The following is a 23,822-nucleotide window of genomic DNA, read 5'->3' on the forward strand; positions in this document are numbered from 1 at the left end:
GTTTACTCACACGTAGGGTTAGGATTGCAATCTAACTTCTGGGTTGTATGTCTCCAGCTGTGTTCCCCCTTTTCCTTACTGGACCATCAATGGCAGGATCCTGACCAGGTTGTCAGCTGTCTTTTTTTAAAAAATGACTTTTCATATATTCTCCAATGTTTTGATTTATGTAAGTAAAAGCTGCCTGGTCTTGCACTATGCAGTTCCCCTTTCAAGCATTTCAGGAAATACCCATCTATTTCCAACCACGCTCAAAATATACTTACATGACTTAACCATACTTTATGTAATACATCTGATTATTAATATGTGCAGTGCAGCATTTTTTTCCATGACCTAATGTATTTGTCCTGGAATCTGTTTGCTTTTTGTATTCCAGTTATTAAATTCCAGATTGGATCTGTGCAGCCTAGTCTTACATGTGTTTACCCAGAAGTAAGATTTAATTAAGTTCAGTTGGTCTTGCTGCTAAGTTAGGGCACATAATAGGTAAAGGTGAAGGCACCCCTGACCATTAGTTCCAGTCGTGACCGACTCTGGGGTTGCTGCGCTCATCTCGCTTTACTGGCCGAGGGAGCCGGCGTACAGCTTCCGGGTCATGTGGCCAGAATGACTAAGCCGCTTCTGGCGAACCAGAGTAGCACATGGAAACGCCATTTACCTTCCCACCGAAACGGTACCTATTTATCTACTTGCACTTTGACGTGCTTTCGAACTGCTAGGTTGGCAGGAGATGGGACCGAGCAACGGGAGCTCACCCCATCGCAGGGATTCGAACCGCCGACCTTCTGATCAGCAAGTCCTAGGCTCTGTGGTTTAACCCACAGCGCCACCCACGTCCCCTAATATGTCCCACATAATATGTCCCAGTAAATATCACCTCTTCCTCAAAGACAATCCTTCATGTGATTACAGTTCTGGCAGGTATGTCCTCCTAGTGGTGCAGCAATAAAATTGCCAGCACATTTGCAAAGCTCCAGTCCTGTTGCAAAGGTAAGCAACTGCGTGTTGAGATTCCTGCAGTGGGTTTGGACTAAATGACTCTCAGGATCCCTCACAACTCTACAATTCTATTATTCTATGCAGGAAATAGTTGTAATTCACAGTGCAGCAGCAACATGTATTCAGTCAAATGTACATTTTATGTAGTCAAACAAAGGTTTTAAAAAGTTTCCAAATAACAAAAACAAAAGCGTTTTACAGTGGTACCTCAGGTTACATATGCTTCAGGTTACATACGCTTCAGGTTACAGACTCCGCTAACCCAGAAATAGTGCTTCAGGTTAAGAACTTTGCTTCAGGTTGAGAACAGAAATTGTGCTCCGGCGGCGTGGCAGCAGCGGGAGGCCCCATTAACTAAAGTGGTGCTTCAGGTTAAGAACAGTTTCAGGTTAAGTACAGACCTCCAGAACGAATTAAGTACTTAACCCGAGGTACTACTGTACTCAGCTTTACACGTACTGTATACAGCAATCTTCTTCAGTAAGTTTCTTATTGAACTACCCTCCAAATTGTTTCATTTTCACTTTCTCCCATACTGTATCAAGATTTATATCTTACTGACTGAATGATGTTTGTATATAATTTGGTTCTCAAAGCTCACCATTATTACCCAGAGTTTTATTGGGGGGGGGGGGGGATATCCGTAGCAACTGAAATGTAGACCTCCTTGTCTTTTCAACAATTTGTCAGGAAAAAAATCATACAGTAGGAAATTAAGGCTGCCACCCTAGTATACATGATTACCTGGACATTACAAAGTGAACAATTTTGTCCAAAATAAATAGATTCTCTGTATCTGGTGCTTTTTTCTTAAAAATAAAATAAAAAATATTTAGGGGTACTCTCATTTTCCTACTCATGTTGAAATACTGCCCCTCAATGAGGCCAAACTTAGATTCACAAAATGTTTAGGGGTATGCATACTCCCCAGAAAAAAAGCACTGGCTGTATCTAAATATGATGGGTCCCTATTGTATTAGCAGGGTTGTTGATAGCTCTCACTGAGCCAACCAGCCTACGTCAGTCAATATATATTCAGTCTATGTCATTCAGTATATTCTTAGCATATTTATTCCTCAAATAATAAACTCCAATGGTGAGCGCCAACAGGAATGGAGCCAAAACATAGCCACTGAAAGAACAAGAGGGAGGTATCAGCATGTATGGTTGGGGAAAACTCCAACGCATACAGGAGTATGGGGGGAGCCTTAAAGGGCAAGGAACCCCCCAAAACAGTCCAGTGAGAACTGATCATGCTCAGTGCAGAATGTCAGCTTGGAAAGGAAAACTAGAAAAATGGGGAAATGCAATATGAGTATTCTGCACGACTGACTGGCTGGATCTTGAACAGGAACATGCATTTTAGGACCCCTCTATAATTGTTGATATCACAAATGTTCTGGTTTACAGTGGTACCTCGGGTTAAGTACTTAATTCGTTCCGGAGGTCTGTTCTTAATCTGAAACTGTTAACTGTTAACTGTTAGCTAATGGGGCCTCCTGCTGCCGCCGCACTGCCGCTGCACGATTTCTGTTCTCATCCTGAAGCAAAGTTCTTAACCTGAAGCACTATTTCTGGGTTAGCAGAGTCTGTAACCTGAAGGGTATGAAACCTGAAGTGTATGTAACCCAAGGTACCACTGTATTTTTGTCCTGCTTTTATCGTGCTATAGCCCCTCCAGATGACAACAGCGTGGTAGCATTGGGAAAGCATCAAGGAGCAACTAAAAGCAGAATAAACCCACCTCTGATGCATTATCACTGTGTCAAGAACGTTAAGCAGAATGCGTTTGCTGTGAAACGGCCAGTGCACACTGCAGCATTTTGTTACAGGACCTGCCTAGCTTTACTGCTAAGCAAATATTTCCCTGTCAGTGTCCTCTGAGAAGTCCCCACCCCATCCTTCGGAAGGCAGCTCATTAGCACGGAGGGAAGATTGCATAATAAACTGAGGCTCAGAACAACCCTCCCCACCTCCACCCCACTGAGAAATCGCTTCCCAAATTAACCTGCTGAAGGTTGGATTAAATGGATTGGAGGTCAAGAGCAGATCACTGACTCACCAGATCCTTTCTCTGCCATCCCTGTGTGAATAGAAGGAGGCTGCTAGCACAGGGAGGTTGACTAAAAGCTGGTACTGGTGGTGGTGCTGCTATTAGGGACCTGACTGCCTGTGTCTCCATGGGACCCCTCAACCCACTCCCAACCAGAAGCGAGCCTTGGGAAACCCCCAAGGGCTAGGCTACAGTTCCTTCAGCCCTTCTCCCCACCTATCTCAAGGGCTAATGGGATTTCCTGCCCTCCCAGCAGGGCATCCTCAGTCTCCAGCTATTTATATGAACTAATCAAGTTGGGGTCAGGATGTTGCAGAGGGCTAGTTATAATCTTCACAGGCCTTCCGCCACCCCTCTTGCTTGCTGTGTCCAAGTGGATCTGCCCTGCTCTGGTTCCTCAACCCACTCAGCCTCTGCGCTAAAGACTAGCTTTTGCATCTGCAAGGAAACCATTGTCAGGAAATAAGCACCCCAGAGCTATCCAAAGCTGTACAAATCAATGACCCCTACATCAGGGCAAGGTAATGGTAGAGAATAAGGCTGGTGCCATCCAGATGTTTTGGACAGTTAGCCCCAGCCAGCACAGCTGTGCTCCAATCAGCCCCAGCATCATACAACCTTGCAGGCTGGGGCTGATGATAGTTGCTGTTGTTCTTGTTAAACAAATGCATAGATCACTTGTGTAGATGCCATATAGCTATCTAAGCGGTAAAACCGGAATAAAACACAGGAAGACAAACTCTAAGAACAATAAAATAAATTCAGCAAACTCTAAAACAATAACACCATCAATACAAACTTTAAAAACAGCGAAAACATTTCATCCAATATAAATTACTGGGTTACACCTCTGGGAAAGGTAAACAGAAATTTCTTCAGTAGGTGGCTAAACATCATAATGCCAGGTGCCTGTCTGATTTCAGCTGGCAATTAATTCCCAAGAGCTGGAGATGCAGCACTCAAAACCCAGTTTCTAGCATGGACTAAGCACATCTCTGGGGCATACAATCCTCTCGGCAGTGTCCTGTCTGAACAGCTCAGTCACCAGGCAGGAATATAGTGGGCAAGGTAGTCCCTTAGATATCCTGATCCCAAGTTGTTTAGGGCTTTTAATGCTGGAAGTGAAACATCTGGGGGGCACCAGCTTGGAAAAGGCTGGAATAAGGCATACAGATGCAGCAGTATTACAGAGTTGTACTGCTGGCAGATTAGGCTACATTTGCCCATCTACCCCAGTATTGTCCACTTTGACTGGCAGCATCTTAGGCAGAGGACTTTCCCATCCCACAATCTTTTAAACTAGATATTCTGAGCTTGGTGCCTTCTGTAGGCAAAGCAGGAGTTCTGCCAGTAGCTCAAAATATCTGTGTGTGTGTGTGTGTGTGTGTGTGTGTGTTTGTGCAGAAAAAGCACACATCTCAGTTTCCCAGTAGGAATATACTGCTTTGGAAAATTCAGCATGCAAGCTGCCATCCTAATAAACTGCCATCCCTGCTCTCCAGGCATTCCATCCATGCCTTACTGCCAGCAATATACCCTCTTCTTCAGTGAAGATATCACACTTAAACACTCTGCTGAACAACTAACTTCCATTAATGCGATGCTAGGCTGTTGAGAAATGTCATATAACTTGGGTAGCAGCAGGGCCGGATTTAGGTTTGATGAGGCCCTAAGCTACTGAAGGTAATGGGGCCCTTTATATAGCAGGCGGGGCCCATTACTTACATCATAGGAGCTTACACAACACAAAACACTGTTGCTGTATGTAGGTTTTATTTGTTTTTTATCTTATATTTTGGAAATGTACATCCAGTTGTTTCTTTCCTTTATTTTTTGGGGGGGCCCCCAAGAGAGTGGGGCCCTAAGTTATAGCTTGTTTAGCTTATACGTAAATCCAGCACTGAGTAGCAGGGCTGCTCACAAAGTGCACTCCCCATGATGCTCTGCTCAAGCAAACCATTATCTTTCCAGGGTCAAAATCTGAGGGGGAACCTGGCCCTGCAAGTTTGCAGTGGAAAACCAGCAGCGCACAGCAAAGATTGGCTAGTGCTTGCGAAGTCACAAAACCAGCCTGCCCACTTTCCCTGGGTCAGTTTTGTAATTCTTTTCCAAACTTTTCTCAACAAGTAAACAAGATGGCAAACAGTTCAACGGCTGAATACACGACATCCTAAAGAAACACAATTAACAATGGGACAACACATTGGAAGCATAATGGGAGAGGCGGCAAAGCTAACTATTGTACCAGTATAACTAGCTGGCCACTGTGCCCATCACTGACACTACAAAGGTGGGAGGAAGCCCCATTCATTTCACTCCCACCCCAGGAGATCATTCTGTTGCCACTCCGGTGCTCATGTTACATGTGGACACCACCTCAGCTTTGAGCCAACACTGAATGGGCTACCTGCCCCCACCCAGCAACTCTGCACAATACGTTGCTTGTACTTCGTCGCCATTTATCCTAGACCACTTTCCGCATTGTCCTTCCTGAGCCCACTCAGCCCTTACTGCTCCGCTTTCCTAGTTCCCTTTTCTGCATTCCCCATGTGCGACCTGCAACGAAATGCAGGGGTCACACTTCCAGGCACGTTCATGCCCACCTCCCTGTTTGATTCCATGCCCTCTCAACCAGCATGCCATGCCTACTGAATCTGCTCAGTCCCCATTTGACTGTTATAGGGGTCTCCCCTTAATATTCTTTATTTCCCCCTCTACTTCTGCAAACCCTGGGTTTCCCCTGATAGCCTGCCGATACCACCTTCATGTGCCTGGATGGCTCCATTTTGGCTACACAAAGATCTCCTTGGAGCTTGAGTTTGCCACTGATGTCCAGGACGCATCGCTTCTCAGCCCCACTTCTCCCTCCTGCTACAGACAGCAACTCACCTTGCCAAAGACAGTGTTGAGGAAAGGGGAGTAGGTCTTAATGGCAGCTGCATGGGGGTCAGCCGGATGTTTTTTGCTGTGTTTGCGCCCGTGGCCGGAGTTGGATCTTTGCCTGGATTCAGAGCCAGGGCTTCTGCTGCCCTTGGGCTCGCTTTCTTCCTTGGGGGGCTGCTCGCCTTCCTGCGCTTTGCCCTTGGCCGGGCCCTCTGCCTCTCCGGACTGCTTGCGTTGCATGGGACAGGTGTCTCTCTCGGAGATAGGCACCCTGTGAAGACTGAGAATGGGGGGGGGGGGGGCTTAAGAAGAAGCCAAGAAATCCTCTTATACTCCACCTCCAGGGAGGAGCAGGGTGGGGTGGGGAAGCCAATTAGTGAGGATTATTGTAGAGATGTCAGGGCTGGCTTCCAACCCCTTTGTCCCATGGACAAAGCCATCTCCAAGCTCTCCCATCTATAGCTGCCAAGTGGCAGAGCATGTGTTGATGTTTTTCCAGGCACATTGCCTTGAGCATGAGCTAGCCGTCTCCAGTTAGGCTCTCCCAAGCAGCGGAAATGAGGACATCAGTGGCCAAAAGGAGACAAGGAATTAGGTCCCAGAGGTGCTGCCTTTCCGGGGTTGCAACAGTGGTATAAAGTCACCACGAGACTGTGGTTGTAATGTACCTGCTCATCACGCCCATAGCACTTGCAGTCCTTCCCTACTTTTCTGTACCTTTAGCTCCACATAGTGGCTGATTTTCCAACTCTGGACATAAGACACCACACCATAGGATACTATGCATGATTATTCACAAGCCAGTCCCACTGAGTTCAGTATAACTCATGCCCTAGTCTGCATAAATGCAGCCAGGGTCTTCCTGGAAAAAACACTCACTTTGGGGGGATGGAAGCCAGGGTAGTCTCATAAGCCTCAAGAAAACAAGAATATGATATATGCAAAAGGTGATTCCTCCAAGCACTGCGCTGAAATTATTGACAACTCTTGGCAACACAAACCCTTTAGAACAGGCATGTTTAACAAGTTGATCGCAATCTACCGGTCGATCGGGGCGTGTCAAAGCTCAACAACTCTGGTCAATCCAATGAGTAGATCACTGTCAGCTTTTTTTATAGTGGGAGTAGATTGCAGTCTCTTGGAAGTTGGATGTGCCTGCTTTAGAACTGGATTTAACAGGCAGCTCAGGGTATATGAAAACAAAGCAGGGAATATGTTCTATGTAGTTGGATTACATTATATGTGTGGTGTAACAACACGTCAGCTTTCGATTTACACACAACTCGATCTCAATTACGTTTATTGCTTTATTGTTAAATGAACAAGGTCATCTCAAAGATCACAAACAACAGAAGATAAAACAGGTAAAATCAAAAGAGGTGAAACCACTTTCAGCAGAGGGAAGATAATGAAAGATAGCACATACAAATGCCTTTCAACAAAGCAAATCTCCTACATTTCTGAGCCGTCAAAAACTCTGCAACTTTCCGTGTAACCTTTTCCCTCCTGGTGATGAACTCTTTTAAATAGGCCATTCCTGTTTTGCATCATTTTCTCATCAAATTTCCTTCTAGGCAGAACATGGTATAAAATATGGCAACATATTGTTAACTGAGCGAGCTCCACAAATACACATTAAGTAATCTACTGCAATTTTATGGTAATAGCCCTAGCGATAATGGGGAAGCTTCCTGATTCTGGGAAGGCCTTATGTAAAAAAGTGAAATGTTTGATTAAATAACTAAATATGGATTAAATCCAATTGAACACAGGGGGGCTTACTTCTGAGATGTTTGCAATGCATCTCTCTTGCATGTGTTACTTTAATAAGTTGAATGTAACAAAAATATAGAGGATTTAGCAAAGTCCTTATCAGCCATATAAGCTTCCTCAGTTGGTTTAGTTCTTTTTTTGCAACAGTTTTTCATGCATTTGAGTTTCAAACTAGAGCATCCAGTTGCAGACATTTTTGGAAGTCTTTTGGAAATAATACAGATAATACAGATTGTCATAACACTATATAAGCTTAATATGCATAAATTGTTTGTGCTCTAATTCATGCAACAGAGATCCCAGTCATAAACTTAAAATTGTTTTGTGGTATTTACAATTGATAACATACAGATTCACAGAGGAAGCAGTTTCCCAAGCATACATCCCGAGCCCCGGGAAGATCAAGAGTGGTAGTCAACTAACTTTTTTAGACAAATTAGACCCATTGAACATTAATTCCAATGCATCTACTCTGAGCAAAACTTAGTTGAATCCCAATCAATGTCTTCAGTTCCTGCAAAGGTCAGGATTAGTTGCAAAAACCTGGTGCCTATTGGGGCTGATGGGGCAGAAGGCTGGAAGCCAGGGTCAAGGACAAGCTGAGTCAACTAATTCCAGCTTTGTCCCCATCCTGCCCCCTGCTGAGTTCTACAGAAGGCAACACAGAGACCAAAGAGGAGGAGGAGGTTGATAGGCTGTGCCACTCCCTGAAAGGTTGTAAGGAGGATGACAGACAGGCAGGCAGGAGCTGGCTAAGAGCAGTCTGAGGTTGGTGGAGCCACGCCTCTCTTACCTAATGGCCAACCTCTACTGGGATGGGGTCCAAAATCCACCCCTTCTTCCCATTTGCTCCCTAGTTCACCCATTTCACTTGTCAGGGCAATCCTATGTGTCTACTCAGAAGAAAGCCTGACTGAGTTCAATGAAACTTACTCCCACGCAAGCGAGCATTGGAATATAGTGGCACCTCAGGTTACAGCGCTTCAGGTTAGACTCCGCTAACCCAGATATAGTACCTCGGGTTAAGAACTTTGCTTCAGGATGAGAACAGAAATCGTGCAGCAGTGGCACGGCAGTGGGAGGCCCCATTAGCTAAAGTGGTGCTTCAGGTTAAAAATAGTTTCAGGTGAAGAACGGACCTCCAGAATGAATTAAGTTCTTAACCTGAGGTACCACTGTACAACCACTGGCTTCACATTCAAATTCGAATGTAAGCTCTTTGGGGCAGGGAACTTTTTCTGCTGTTTTCTTTCTTAATGCCTGATGTACATTGAGGGGGTTAAGAACTGCAATAAATTCTGAACAAGCCCATCCTGCCTTGAAGCAGTTGCGTGTCTCCTTCCAAGTACAGTTCAGGGCAGTCCACACCAGCGGGCTCAGGCACCTTCCACGCACCGGCCGACACGGAACTGGCAGGCTTAAAACGCCCTGCGAGTCAAAGGAAATGGTGTGTATGCGATCTCAGAATCACTTATATTATGCGCAGAATGAGAGGGTGGCTCCGTCCCTGCCCTGAGAAGCTTTATAGCCTCCCATCACCCTAAGGTAACTTTTACATGACTAGGAGCAAGTTTCTCATCAAGAAAAGCGGTTCCGACGCCCACAATTCCCCCAAAGGAGACCTCCTGAAAAATCCCCGCCTTCCCTTCACAGTTTGGTTACTCTCATTAGTTCCCGGCAGGAAAAGCAGGAATGCACTCGGCGCATGCTCAGAGGCACTCTCTCCTCGACTCAAGCAGGGGGACGGCCCCGCAGTCGACAAACGCCAGGCTGGCGGAGTTCTGCGCACAGTCTCTTGCGCCACCCTTGCAGCCTGGAAATTGCGCGCCAAGACAAGCGGCGGAGACGGCAGTTCTTGGGCCCGGCCCGGCCCATCTCCCCCGTCCCGTCGCGGCGGGTGTTGCCCGGGCAGGCAGCCCCTGGCGCGCGCCGGGGTGCGTGGCCGGCCGCTGACCCCAGAGGCAGCCCTTCCCCTCGCCTCGCCTCTCCCAGCCCCGAAGGCAGGTGAACTGGGCGCGGGGAAGGAAGCTTCCTCGGCCTGCCCTCGCCGCTGCTGCTGTCACTTCCTGTAGCCGCCGAGAGCCCAGCCCAGCCCGGGTCCTCCTCCTCCTGCTTCTGCTGCTGCTCCCTCCCTCCCCGCAGCCGCCTGCACCGCCCTGGGCAGCGCGCAAGGGAGAGGCTGCTGCGGTCGCCCCCGTCCACCCCAGCCGGTGAGTGGCGATGGGCGGGTGAAGCTCGGCGGGCATTGCGGGTGGGGAGAGGGGAGGCGGAGAGAGCCGGGCCCGGAGGCGCTTCCCGGGCGGGAAGAGCGGGGAATCAGGCAGGCTCTAGAGGGGAGGAAGAGGCGGAGGCGTCGGTTTCGCCAGACCCAGCTCGGTCGCTGTTCCTCTGCGCCCCCGCCACCCCAGAGTCCCGCCCTGCTGCTGTGCCTTTGCCTCTCCGGTGCCGGGAACGGGAAGGGAGCGGCAATTTCCCCACCCCGCCTCCCCAGCTTCCCTTTCGGTACTTTCTAGATCCAGAGCTTGCTGCTTATATGCAAACCAAAATGCATGTATAAGGGAGCGGTTCCTCGGTGCCAGGGGGAGGGAAAGCACTTTGTAGGTGCTCAGAGGCTCCCTTTGGCTGTGTCTGTGCCACCGGGCTCGACCGCTAGCATTCAGTAGTTTCTGGGGCTAAACCCCAGCAGAGTTGCTCTTCCCTGTTGAAAAAGTACCGGGTCAGGTCACTCCCCTCACCCCGGCAAGGCTTGTATAATGCATTGGCCCCTTAAAAGGGTATGTTGTAGTTTGGAGGAAAGTAGGGTATGCTCCAGGTAAGCGCTGGTGGGGGCCACACCTTCCTTGCGCCAGATTCTTCTGGTCCCTTTTCGTCCAATAGTAACAGCTGCGCTTTGGTTGCAAAATGTTCGGCTGCACATCCGGCTGTGGCTTCAGTGGACCAACTGTGCTGTGATTTAACCATTTCCCTGTGGGGTTGTTTCTTGCAGGAAATGAGTTTTCGGGAAACACTTCCTTTCCCGAGGAAAGGAGTGTGTGTGTGTGTGTGTGTGTGTACAACAACCCTGACTGAACCCGTTGCTTTTCTCAAGTTTATGTTGTTTTCTCTCTCCGTCTCCTTTTGGTCCCCAAACTCCAAAACAGGAAGACTTCTGGGTTCAAAGTTCTGGTTCGCTGATGTTAGGTAGCATTCGTCCAATTCTCCTACACCTTCCTGTCTTCCTCCAAAGTTTTCCTGGCTGCGCAGAAGAATAAACAAGGCTTGCCCATTCTTGAGTCCTTCTCTGTCATCGGCCATTCTCACAGGAACCACCCAAAGGGAACTTTTCTCCTGTGGCTTTGAGTCACACCTGGTTACAGTTCGGAGTAGTGGGTGGGGCTGCCACTGAAACCTGAAGACGGAAGTTCCTACCCCATCTCCCCAAAAGTCTTACGACTGTGTGCTTGAAACAGAACTTGTGCTTAAATGGATTGATTCCCTTTACTGTAAGGGTTGTGTGCTGTGGTTGCAGAGCTTTTAAATGCTTGCTTCTAGCCTTAAAGGTTTTTGTTTGGTCTCACTCTGATCAGGTGTTGAAGCAGCAGGCTGAATTTTGCTTTTGGTGGGCACTGCTTCCATGAAAAACACGTCTATATAAGGCTACAGGAAGTTCAGTGCGTTTTCCTTCTCTTGCGACTGACCGCTGTCAGTCATCCATAGATAGGCCTTGATGGGGCCTTTTGATTAATTACACTAAGGGGTTTTAACTTCAGTGATTTTGGCCTGCCACTTTTCAGGGGTGACATTGGGGTGGGTATGTACTCTGGTCTTGTAAGTGTATTTTCGTTTCTGGCATTTCACATGTAAACCAAAGAAATGTAATAGCAGAGCCTGTGTACCAGATTGTGTAGAGCACTGTATCTTTTGATTTACGGTGTGCACGCATCTATTGAAAAGGCAAGTGTTTGGAATCAATCTGGGATTCTACTGCAGGATTCATAAAGGAGAAAGTTGCTAATTCCCTCTTCCACTGTGTTTCCCTCCCACCTGCATAGAGCCGAATCAAGGTAGAAACCCACCCTCCCGTAATAAAGGAGGTTGGATATTAGACGATAGACTGGCAGCGATTGAAACAGAAACAGGACAACAAGTGGCAAATAATCCAGCCAGAGTCATCAATGAGCCTCTGCTCGTGACTATTGCCTATACACAGAAGCAAAGCACAGAGAAAATGCGAGTTGTCAATTATAAAATGAGCTGGAGTGCAAAAATTTGTACGGAGGCCAAAAATGTAGAGCTGCCGAGAGCCTGAGTGCACAGAGGTATTTATATATGTAGGGGGGAATATGAATGTTGGGGGGGGGTCCAAGTTTGATCAAGAGCACCAGAGGCTTCCTGCTCATTGTCGAAAGAGGTCGGACTTGCAACATCTTCAGCAAGTGAAGTGATTGCAATCTGTGCGGCAGCTCTGCCGAATTCCTTTGATTCCTGCTCCACATTTCTGAACAACCTTATTACAATCCTATTAGAAATCATATTGCAGCATCGCCCTTGGGGAGCATTGTGCATGAGCCAGCCTGCGAGATTATAAAGGTGTGTCGCTTTTCTTCTCTTCTGCCTCTGCAGCCATGTCCTTCCGAAAGGTTGTGCGGCAGAGCAAATTCCGCCACGTCTTTGGGCAGCCCGTCAAGAATGACCAGTGCTACGATGACATCCGGGTGTCACGAGTCACTTGGGACAGCACTTTCTGCGCTGTCAACCCCAAGTTTGTGGCTGTGATTATAGAGGCCAGTGGAGGAGGGGCCTTCATGGTGCTCCCGCTACAGAAGGTGAGGGAACAGTCTGACTTGGGAAGCACTGGGCTCGCCTTCGTTAGAGGTTCTTAAGCAGAAGCCAGTGACCATTGGCTGTCCGTCAGCAGAAGGTTAGACTAGATGACACTTTGAAGTCCCTCCCGACCCTAACACTCTTAAGTACAGTGGTTCCTCAAGTTACAAACGCCTCAGGTTACAAACGCTTCAGGTTACAAACTCTGCTAACCTGGAAGAGTTACCTCGAGGTGAGAACTTTGCCCCAGGATGAGAATGGAAATCGTGTGCCAGCAGCAGCAAGAGGCCCCATTAGCGAAAGCACGCCTTTAGTTAAGAACAGTTTCAGGTTAAGAACGGACCTCCGGAAAGAATTAAGTTCATAACTAGAGGTACTACTGTACTGGGGATGTCAATGGATGGGAGTAGGAATAGGGAAGATGTGCACAAGGTTGACTGGCCCCAAGAATTTCTCAGCTCATAAGAAGAGGCTTCCTGGATCAGGCCAGGGACTCATCTAGTCCAGCATCCTGTTCCCACAGTGGCCAACCAGATGCCTTGTGGGAAACCTGCAAGCAGGAGCCAGGCACAAGAGCACTCTTCCCCTCCTGCGGTTTCCATGTGGCCTCCGGTTATGGAGGCAGAGCATAGCCATCACTGCTAGTAGCCATTGTTAGCTTTGTCCTCCCTGAATTAGTCTAATCCTTTCTTAAAGTCATCCAGGTTGGTGGCCACCACTGCCTCATGTGGGAGAGAGTTCCATAGTTTAATTCTGCACTGTATGAAGAAGTACTTTCTTTTATCTTGTCCCGAATCTTGCAATATTCTAACTTGGGTCTCAATATATCATTCCTCCTGCTGCTGCTGCTTCTCCTATCTTGTGTTTTGTGTCTTCGAGCACATAATATTTTAGGGGTACTGAGGGATGGAACAGAGGGGTTGTACTGGGACTGTTGGTAGTCTTGTGGGGCAAATGGGGAAAGCTGGGACAGGAAACAGGATTGTGGCTTTGGGGAGCCTGGAAGGGACTGCCTGATGACTCTTGTCCCCTTTGGTTATTTTTCCCCAGACCGGACGCATTGATAAGTCTTACCCTACGGTGTGTGGGCACACAGGACCTGTTTTGGACATTGACTGGTGCCCGCACAATGATAACGTCATCGCTAGTGGCTCTGAGGATTGCACTGTTATGGTGAGGGGCAGCTGGTAAAATGACTGTCTGTGTGTGTGTGTGTGTGTGTGTGTGTGTGAGAGAGAGAGAGAGAGAGAGAGAGAGAGAGAGAGAGAGAAGGGGAGCCTCACCTGTAGCCATGCTCTTGGCTAAATATATACAGAAGGTTGGGGCTGTACATATTAATGAATCAAGCAGTCATTATTGAGTGGCAAATTGAGCATGCTGTGCATTTGAAAATTCTATTTTTAAAGCAAGTTTCTAGTCCTTCAGATTGTGGAGGCTTGAAAGCACAGACTCTCTGAAGTTTGGTATGTGTGTACAGGCAGGATAGCTGAGCAAGGTTTTCAGTATCAGGGTGGGGAGGCCTGTTGACTGCCCCAGATACAGCTTGGTCTCTTATCATGATTATTTAGCAGAGGCGGACTATATTAGGCAAATTAAGTTTGCATATGCAAATGTGTTTTGTTACAATTCAATGCACAGGGCAGAGAATTCAGACGGAGGAGCTGTTAGCTGGGCTGTAGACACGGGAAGCAAGATGCTACCTGCAGAATGTGGGATGATGGGATCAGGAGAATGACCCTTTGGTGTGGAGCAAGCTAAAGCCAGAGTGTACCCCCCCCCCCCCACGGGTGGCTGGATGTTGTTTGGCCTTTGGTTCAGGGTGATGGGAGAGCGAGGTTTGTGGGAGGCTGCCACTGGTGACAGGACCGGAGCAGACGAAAGTGCTTTGCTGGCTGAGCCATTTCACTCCCTTCTTTCTCTCCAGGTATGGCAGATCCCCGATAATGGATTGACACTGCCTCTGACGGAGCCAGTGGTTGTTCTAGAAGGGCACTCTAAGCGTGTGGGCATCATCACTTGGCATCCAACTGCCCGCAACGTCCTCCTCAGTGCAGGTACCATCTGTGGTGGTGGTGGTGGTGGAGTAAGAGGCAGAATAAAAGTGGAGAACATCTGGCTGCAAGCTTACATACTGGGGCGGTTGAGACCCAAAGTTAAGGGCAGCCTAACGCAGAACTCTGTGGCAAACCTCTTCCAATGAACACCGTTTTCCCCCAGGCTGTGACAACGTGGTGATCGTGTGGAACGTGGGCACAACTGAGGAGCTTTACCGCCTGGAAGATCTGCATCCTGACCTCATTTATAATGTCAGCTGGAACCGTGACGGCAGCCTCTTCTGCTCGGCCTGCAAGGATAAAAGTGTGCGCATCATTGACCCCCGCCGTGGGCAGGTTGTTGCGGTATGTTTCTCCCTCCTTTGAAGCTTTTTGGTTCTGGTCTGTCTGTCTTGCCATTCTTGACCTGTTTCCATGAGTGTTCCCTCTCTTTGGCAATCTATTACTTCCTGGCCATTCTGCAAGTCAAAGGGACCCACCTTTGTGTTTTGGGAATGTTGCAGTGGGATGTGTTTGGGCCACAGTCGGTCCTCCCTGTCCTGTTATCTGAGCAGTGGTCTCTCTCTGTAGTTTGTGCCTCCCTAGTCCCCTTTTCTAGCTTGGTTGCAAGGCTCACGCTTGAGATGTGACCTGCGCTGCTTTGACTGTGCAGTAATTTGGTGATGGGGAGCTGACGCTTTGCCTCCTGGGTTAATTAGCTCTCAGCAGTGATGATCTTTATGTAGTTGACATGTTAGTGGGCTATCTATAAGACAGGCTCTGATGCGTGGCAGTGTTTATATTGCTTATTGGGTAGCGCTTGGAGAAGCCTAATTTTAATTGAAGATGAAGACCGCATATGGAATGTGCTCTAGGCAGAGGTGCTGGCTTACGATGAATCTAAATTTCACAACCGGCAAAAACCGGACTTTGCACTTTCATTTTCTGTAGAGCAAGTTATGCACATTTTCAGATGAAGTAAATGAATTTACATGTGTGTGTGCACATATCAGCAAGAGTTCAAGGCGGTGTCATCTTTGCTACGCAGGGGACACTGTGCTAATGGCAAGATATACAGGAGGGAAGGAGGCATGAGGTTGATAAGATGATGCTAAATAGGGGAGCAGAAGCAGGGGATCTATGCAGAGAGAAGCTGTGGAACAAGGGTGAACTCCCTTCAGCCCCCCGAGAGCTCATCTGATAGTCGGGGATGGTGTAATCCAGAAACATCTGGAGAGCCACTGGTCCCCCACCCCTGTTCTGGAATCCTCATCGGATCCCTCCGAGGCTTCACCCACCTCTTCCTCTCTTCCCTCTCCCTCCCAAGCCTTTTATGAGAATTAATAAGGGCTTCTCATCAGGCGTCTCAGGAATCTGATCATGCTGTCAATGATAATGCATTAGCATTTCCCAGGTGTGTTTCTGTAATATTATTGAGAAATCAATTCACAGGTGTTTCCAGCTAAGCCCCAGTTTTGTTATGTGACTATATATAAATTGGCAGTGCTGTATAGGATTGGGAAATGATTAAATTGGTGTTATCTGTGAGATTGCTTCCCCATATCTCCCTTCTGTTCCTAGCTTGGGCCTGTATATAATTTAATGTGTTGTGACCTCTGAGGCCCAACCTCTTCCTTCCTTTCTCCTCTCCTACATAGGTTGATCTGGAATCTGAAGAAGGGATGAAAATGGGCTAATTTTTTTAATATAAAAAGGTTATTTTAAGAAGGAAGTAATATTTCAAAATAACGTATCTCTATGCTATATTTGCATTCATCTGTCGTCATGCTGGCGAACAAGGGCACATGAATACTCAAGTTAAAACAGGGCGAAGGAAGCCCAAGAAGCCCTGAGTGGGCAGGCTGGCACAAAGAGTGGGCAGGTGGCCCAGGCATGCCCTCCCTCCCTCTGCCTTCGCCACAGCCACTTGCCAGGTGGAAGGAACTGAAGGCGGGGAAAGTCCTTCTCCTCTTCATCTACCTGTTGCTGCTGAGAGAAGGAAACCTGTATTTTAAAATGAAGCCTCCTTTGTCCTGGCTGAGCCTGGGGGGGAAACGGAAGAGGAGAAAAACATTCTCCCCTTCATTCCCTCCCCACTGCCAGTGGTGGCTGTGGTAAAGGGAATGTGGGGATAGGTGGGTTGGGGTGAGGTGTAAAGGAAGGGAGTTGGCAATGCGATGATGGGAAGGTGGGGTTTGGGGGCAAAGTGAGCTGAGGCAGCAGCCCCAAGCGCAGTATAAACACACCTACACAGTATAGCCATATATAACAATGCACCAAGAGTGGATTGATTCTGAGTGGGGGGTGGGGTTTGGGGTGTGTGGAGGAGATGATATTGGGAAGTTATCCTAGTTTGATAGATAAGTGTTGACTTTCTAACTTATGATGTTTTTGGAGTGGGTTCCTTTTGTCAATAGTAACATGGCAGTAAGTGGTTTTAACAGATGCAGTTCTTCCATTCATTGCAGCACTATGCTGGGAGAGGTTGCCAGGCTTTTAAATTCTGCTGTTGTTAAAGGAACACACAGACACATCAAACGCCTTTGCATATCTGAACACCGTGTCTTTTTAGAGTCCACACCATACCCTTTGTCCGCACAGCCCCATGTTGCCTGCACTGACTACAGCAGTGGCTCTCAGAACGAGTCTCTCAGCCCTGCGGTGAGCGGCCCTCCTAACTGGAGATGCCTAGATTTGAATCTCAGACCCTTCTGCATACAAGACACCTCCACTTATCTTCCTCTGGAGTGGGCTGGAATGAGTTGCTGAGGGCCAGGCACAGTCTGACCCTGGGGAGAGGCGCTCATGATTTTAGGGGGAATGTAAACTCAGATGAGTGACTCTCCTGTTGTAGTTTGGATCCAGCATAGCAGATACTGAAGCAAAACCCGCATTTGTGCTGCAGTATAGCGGAGCCTGCCTGCTGCTTCACCTCTTGAATTCCCCACATCTTACCCTTTTTTCTTTTTGCTTCACAGGAGAAGGAGAAAGCCCATGAGGGAGCACGCCCTATGCGGGCCATTTTCTTAGCAGATGGGAAGATCTTCACGACCGGTTTCAGCCGTATGAGTGAACGGCAGCTGGCACTCTGGGACCCGGTGAGTGGGAAGGTGGATCTGGGAGCGAGGTGTGTGTTATACTGCTGGGATGTGGTGGTGGTGATGGTGTGTGTGTGTGTGTGTGTGTAAGCTCTCTCTGTGTGTTCGGGGTCTCTTGTCCTGAGCAAAGAACTCCTGTTGAACTCCATGTGTTTGAGAGGTGAGAGGCAACATCTGAAGAGAGACTGCTTTGTGCACATAGACTCGCCCCCACCCCTCAATTAGGGTCTTAACCACGCTGGGTTTTCAATCTTGGTGGGTTCATGGGCATATGGAGCACACTCCCCTCTTGCTCTCAAGTGAATGGTATCAGGATGGATGGCAGGTGAATCATCACATCAAGATTGTGATGGTGTGAAGGATAGCATTTGAACAAGGAGGTCTGTAACCTGTGCCTTTCTGTTTTTGCAGGAGAATCTGGAGGAGCCCATGGCATTGCAAGAGCTGGACTCAAGCAATGGGGCCCTTCTTCCCTTCTATGACCCGGACACCAACGTTGTGTATGTCTGTGGCAAGGTATGCTTTCCTACTAAGCAGAAATTAGTGAAATTAAGTTAAAATCAGAGTCTGCATTTGACAGCTTGCAGTTTAATATACCTTCGGGTATATTATATAATATATAAATCCAATAAATAAAGTAAATTAAACAAGGAAAAGGTTCCAGTTTCAGTCCCCGGCATCTACAAATAGGGCCAAAGAAGACACCTGCAGCCAGTCCCTGCAGGCCAGATGCCCCCAACCTGGTGTTTTCCAGATGCTTTGGACTACAATTCCCATCATCCCTAACCATATCCCATGCTGGCTGGGGCTGATGGTAGTTGGAGTCTTACCAATGTCTGGAGGACGTCAGGTTGGGGGAAAGCTGCTGTAGAGAATACTGAACTAAGTGGATTCCAGGGTCTGACCTCTGTATAAGATGCTTAAAGGGCAAAGCTGGCTTCTCCTTGGGGTTCCAGAACTCTGGGTTTGTACCCTCTCTCTGAAGTGGGAGTTAATGCCATGCAAGGTGGGCATTCCCTTGGCCCTCTTCCTCAACCAGTCTGTCCCACTGAAAGCGAAGTGCTCAGGGGGGAAGTGGCCCGCCCAGGGATGCCAAGCATCACAATGTCCTCTATAGGCTTAGTAACACTGTGTGCATCCTTTTTGCCCTCTCCCCTTTCCAGGGTGACTCCAGCATCCGGTACTTCGAGATCACGGCAGAAGCACCCTACATCCACTTCCTGAACACATTCACTAGCAAAGAACCCCAGCGTGGCATGGGATGGATGCCCAAGCGGGGTCTGGATGTCAACAAGTGTGAGATTGCCAGGTATTCTGAAAAATGCTGGGGCTGGGCGTGTGTGTGTGTGTGCAGCAAAAGAACTGGTAGACTTGACTGGCTGCTTGTGCATCAATCTTTCTCTCTTGGTGTGTTTCTGCAGGTTTTACAAACTCCACGAACGCAAGTGTGAGCCCATTATCATGACTGTGCCAAGGAAGGTGGGTGTTGGATAGTGGAGGCTAGCCTACTTTTTCAAGAAACTGCTGCTTAAGCTACGAGGGACGGGGACAGGGGCTTCCCTTGCCTCTGTTTCAGGACCAAGCAACTGCAGATGAGCCATGACCTGTCTGTGGATGGCTTGATGGTTCTGCATTAGAATCTTGAAACATTAATCCGTGGGGCTGTTGCCACTGCTGTGTTCACCCAGCAAGTTGACAGGAGGTTCACACATAACCTCATATACCCTGGAAGGTTGTGAGCATTTCAGTTCTGGCCATTGGGACAGGTGCTTGTGTCCCTTTGAAAGTGTAGCTTGGTATTTCCATCCAGCGCTTTTCTTCCCGCTGGTTTCCAGCTCTCCAGAAGGATCTTCTAAAGTCATATGCTGAAACCATTGCCATTTCAACCCTGTTCCTTCTATGATCAGAAGCATTTTTTTTCTCATTTGATGGTTGTGTGTGCTTTACTTGCCTTTAAACCAAACTGAGCATTACATAAGCATTAAATATCTATACAACTTTTAGCAGACATCTGAAGGCAGGCCTGTATTGGGAGGTTTTTAATGTTTGATGTTTTATTATGTTTTTATATGTGCTGGAAGCCGCCCAGAGTGCCTGAGGCAACTATTATTATTTATTATTATTAAGCAAATCCCTCCCTCCCCTCCAGTGTTCAGGTCTCAAGCTTTATACATATGCCTGTATGCATAGAAATTGGATCTGTGCCCGTCTAGCTTTGAAACTATGTGGATTTAATAATAATGCTACTGCTTGACAGTTAAATAGCGTGATAGTCAAAGCACGCTGTCTGTTTCGTCTTTTAAGACTGCTCTGTAAGATAGGCCAATATAAAGTGGAGACTGAGAATTGGAAATTTTGAAACACAGCAAATTTGTTGGGTGTTTTTACCTTGTACATCCCATGGGAGGGGGGAGCAGCGCTGTTCCATATTGCCCCAGGCTCTTAACGCTGCCCCCCCTCTCTCTCTGCAGTCAGATTTGTTCCAAGATGATTTGTACCCAGACACAGCTGGGCCAGAAGCCACCATGGAAGCCGAGGAATGGGTGGCAGGGAAGACGGCGGGCCCCATCCTGATCTCGCTGCGCGAAGCCTACGTGCCCACCAAGCAGCGTGACCTCAAAGTCAGCCGGAGGAGCTTGCTGCAAGATAGCCGCCCCGCTGCTGCCCCCAGCGCAGGGCTGAGTGCCACACACCCCAGTGCCATGTCTCAGTCTGCTGCCACGCCTGCCATTAGCATCAGCGCTGCCAGTGGGGTATGTGCAGGGCTGGCGCCCGTGCCGGAACAGGGGGTTCTGTGGGTGGGTTGTTTGATTGGCACTTCTCTGTCGTCCCTCGCAGGGTTGCAGAGTGGTTGAGCTGGGTGTGGGTGTGGGTGGATGTGGGTTAGAGCCAAGTGCAAGGAGCAGAACAGGATTCTGATGTGCCTTGGGGAGGGAGAACGGAGGAGAAGGTCTGCATGTCCAATATTCACTGCATCCTGGGACTCTCCAGCATTCTCTCCAATAATAATAATTAATAAAGCAAATCCTTCGTAGTTTTGGAGCAGTCATCCAATTTCAGTTGTTGGAGAAGAGCCAGAAGGGCTTGACTAGAGGCTGTGGTTAGAAAGTGGGCTTCCCATACCCTGCAAAGTACCCTTGCCGCAGAGAGCAAATAAGCCTACAAAGGTTACCAGTGTGAGTGGCTTTAGGCAAATTCGTGGAGGGTAAGGCTATATTCTACCTTCAGGCACAGGATGCTTCTGAATGCCAGTTGCAAGAGACAGGAGAGGACTCTTGTGTTCAGGGGTCACCTGTTCTTCTGGCTGGCCACAGGATGCTGGGCTACATAGACCCTTTGGCCAGATCCAGCAGAACTTTCCTTACATTCAACTAGGCTGCTAATCAGCTAGCAATCTGCATTTCCATGCTATCTGCAGGGGAAAGGATGCCCCCTCCTCCATTGCCAGCCTGGAAACAGAGGCAGATAGAAAAAAGAAGAAGAAAATGCCTTCTTCTAAGCAGACTGGCAGAGGAGGAACAGGATGATCCATGCTCTGCTCTTCACTAGCCCACTCAGGCATCTGTGTGGAATTCCTGGCAGTCTGGGGCTACTAGGCAATTTGTCAAGGACAAAGGATGCTTTAGGGCATTTTTAACCTGAATGCCAGGCTGTTCCTAGTTGAACAGATCCTATGAAGTCTGTCAGTCTGCTGAGGATTTCTTTCTTTGGATGTCTAATAGCCTGCTTCTTTCCACTACGTGTGTGCATGTGTTGACCAAGCATTTGCCAGTGTTGCTTTCTTCCTTCCCAACATGTGTGTGGGTATACACACACAGACACATGCACACGTGTGTGCACACATACATGGTGCACTCCCTCTCATACATGCACTGGGGGAGGAGGCGCAAGTCCTGCTGGTCCCAGGAGTACAGGGCATGGGGCGGTTTTGAGCTGAGCAGCTGGGATCCTGTTGAAAAGAGCAGCGTGACACTGCTTTCTTCTTCCTTGCAGGACGGCGGGCAGGTCATTGAAGAAGTGCTGCGTGAAGTGGCGTCACTGCGGATGCTTGTGGCTGCGCAGGGCGAGCGCATTGGGCGGCTAGAGGAGCAGCTGAGCCGCATTGAGAACGGCGATGTCTAGGAGGGGTCCCCGCGGAGGAGACCTCACCAACATGGATCTTCTTAAACGCTTCACCTTTTTTTGAGCTGCCAGTAATCCCTTTATACACTGCCTCATCCTGCCCTGTGGTGTGAGACAGGGACTTGCCCTCTCTTGCTGCTACTGGGAATGTTTCTTGGGTTTTGTCTCGGACCAAATCTCCTCCTTCTCCTGCACCCTGTTTTACCCGAGGGGCGATGTGCTGGTCTCCCCACATCTGTCCCTTTGCCTTATTCTGGCCAGAGTCCCTCTGGCCCTGTCCCCTTCCCACGGCTGGGGTTGGCTTGAATGTCCCCCTGTGGGGATCAGGACTAGCTAACTGCACAGTCTGACATGCCCACGCTTTCCACTGGCGAGAAGGCTGGGATTCCCCTTCCCAATCTCTCATGGCGGGTGGATTTTGCGGTTTATTGGAAGCCAGTGCTTCCTATGGGCCAGGCCTCTTCTCCCCATTTTCCCTGCTAGGACCACTGAGAATCCTGTTGAGGATTCTTCTGCTTCCTTGCCTGAATTTTATTTTACTTCAAAGAGACCATGGATGGGATCATTGAGGCTTGACTATGAAATAAATCTGCCATCTAGTCACAGTCCTTAAGTTTCTTGTCTCTGGGACCACTCCTCTCTCCCTCCCTCCAGCCCTCAAATGCTAAGCAGGTTCTGACGAAACACACGAGGGGGTTGGAGGCGAAAAGAAACTGTTCAGGTTCAATAATCTATATTTTCATTCCAAATAAAAGTCTTTATAAAGCCACAGCTCTGTGCACAAGTCTGTTGCTGTTGCCTCCCTTCTTTCCACAGATGAATTCAGAGGAGTTCAGGGTAAGCGCAGGCTTTTCCTGGAGCATTTGCTTTCTTCCCACCATTTTATGTGGGTTCACTTTCAGCGTGTGGTGGAAAAACACAGCGGAACAGGCAACAGCCCTGGCATTTCTTCTCACCTAGAGCTGCCCAAAGAAACCAAGAAGGACACAAGTCATGTTGGATGCTTGCAGGAAAAACAAGAACACTTCACTTAAACTTCAGCCTTTCTAAATCAGTGTTAGGAAATGACTGGTGTCTGCATGTGCCATATAGCTTTCAGGGGTATAGGAGCCAAACTTTACATGGAAAGGTAGGGCTGTCTGTGTGAGTAAGCAATGGCTTTCCAACCTGAACTTTTAATGTTCACTTTTTTTTAATGGGAAGTTTGCTTCACTTGTTCTGTGTTTATACTGGGTTTCAGAGCGTCTTGCATGCCCTGAACATGTGTGAATATTCAGGCCTTTTCCTGTTGGCTGCTCCACTTTTGTTTTGAATTCTAACAAAGCTTATTTCCTGTTACTTATAATCTGGATTTTTAAGCAAGGTAAAATGCATGCTTGCTGCTACTTTTGAATGTAATTGGAACAATCCTTGTGTGTATGTGTAGCGCAGGAGCTTGCATTTTTTTAAAAGAGGAACAAGGTTGGAGAAATATGCACTATAGAGACAGGTTGTTAAATGAGGCCTCCCTCTTCTGGAAGAAAGAGGAATGTAGGTAGAGCTATCCCTCACACATAAACAGAGCAAATTACTACATGCCAGCCTAGATATTTACCTGGTGAGATGCCTGCTCAAGGAGGGATAGGTAATTGTATGGGAAACAGGCTTGCTGTCGTGGTTGCATTTTGACTTGAGCAGGTCAGGCTCCCTCTTGTTTCTGCTACTTCCCACTATCGTAGTTGCTGAGCCAAGTTTAATCTGGGTTTTAGTTTGGCAATCTCTCTCTTGATATCCTTAAAAGGATAGGTCCCTAAAGGAAAGGTTTTCTGGCACTCTCCACCAGGGGGCTTTTCATATTCAGTTGGCTTACAGTGCTTTGACTGTAAGAAGCTTCATGTTGTTTTCTCCTGCAACTCCCATTGTGTCTTCCCTCCCCTTCCTTTTTGATCTGGCATCTGCCTGAGCTCTTGCTCAGTGCTTGTATTTGTTGCAAGAAACTCCTTGGCAATGAAAGAACTTTGCTTCCTTCAGTTCCAGTGGTGCATCCCTCCTCTGAGCTTGGAACAGCCAGCCTTG

General features: G+C 48.1%; 3 protein-coding genes across 5 annotated transcripts in view; 1 reads left to right on the forward strand and 2 right to left on the reverse strand.

The window, feature by feature from the left end:
• Positions 1-6,246, reverse strand: part of CABP4 (calcium binding protein 4) — a 14,400-nt gene extending 8,154 nt beyond the window's left edge. The window contains exon 1 of the mRNA XM_083444565.1: positions 5,945-6,246. Coding sequence (XP_083300691.1) covers positions 5,945-6,178 — 234 coding nt within the window. The 5' untranslated portion in view covers positions 6,179-6,246. The remainder of the gene's footprint in view (positions 1-5,944) is intronic.
• The window catches only part of MAX (MYC associated factor X), a 703,696-nt gene that overhangs the window by 156,161 nt on the left and 523,713 nt on the right, over positions 1-23,822 (reverse strand). The window lies entirely within an intron of this gene.
• Positions 9,477-22,538, forward strand: CORO1B (coronin 1B). Of its 3 annotated transcripts, none has more exons than XM_083426904.1 (11): positions 9,477-9,921; positions 12,314-12,516; positions 13,565-13,687; positions 14,439-14,568; positions 14,732-14,913; positions 17,526-17,645; positions 18,057-18,161; positions 18,809-18,954; positions 19,067-19,124; positions 20,117-20,398; positions 21,639-22,538. In XM_083426904.1, exons 2-11 carry the CDS (start codon positions 12,316-12,318, stop codon positions 21,765-21,767), a joined length of 1,476 nt encoding a protein of 491 aa, XP_083283030.1. In that variant the 5' UTR covers positions 9,477-9,921; positions 12,314-12,315; the 3' UTR covers positions 21,768-22,538. The 3 variants fall into 3 exon arrangements, with proteins under 3 accessions (XP_083283030.1, XP_083283032.1, XP_083283031.1); XM_083426906.1 differs by lacking the exon at positions 9,477-9,921 and adding an exon at positions 9,966-10,213; XM_083426905.1 differs by lacking the exon at positions 9,477-9,921 and adding an exon at positions 10,852-12,009.

This window comes from Podarcis tiliguerta (genome assembly GCF_965153285.1).
Source record: "Podarcis tiliguerta genome assembly, chromosome: 1".
NCBI classification, from domain to species: Eukaryota; Metazoa; Chordata; class Lepidosauria; order Squamata; family Lacertidae; genus Podarcis; species Podarcis tiliguerta.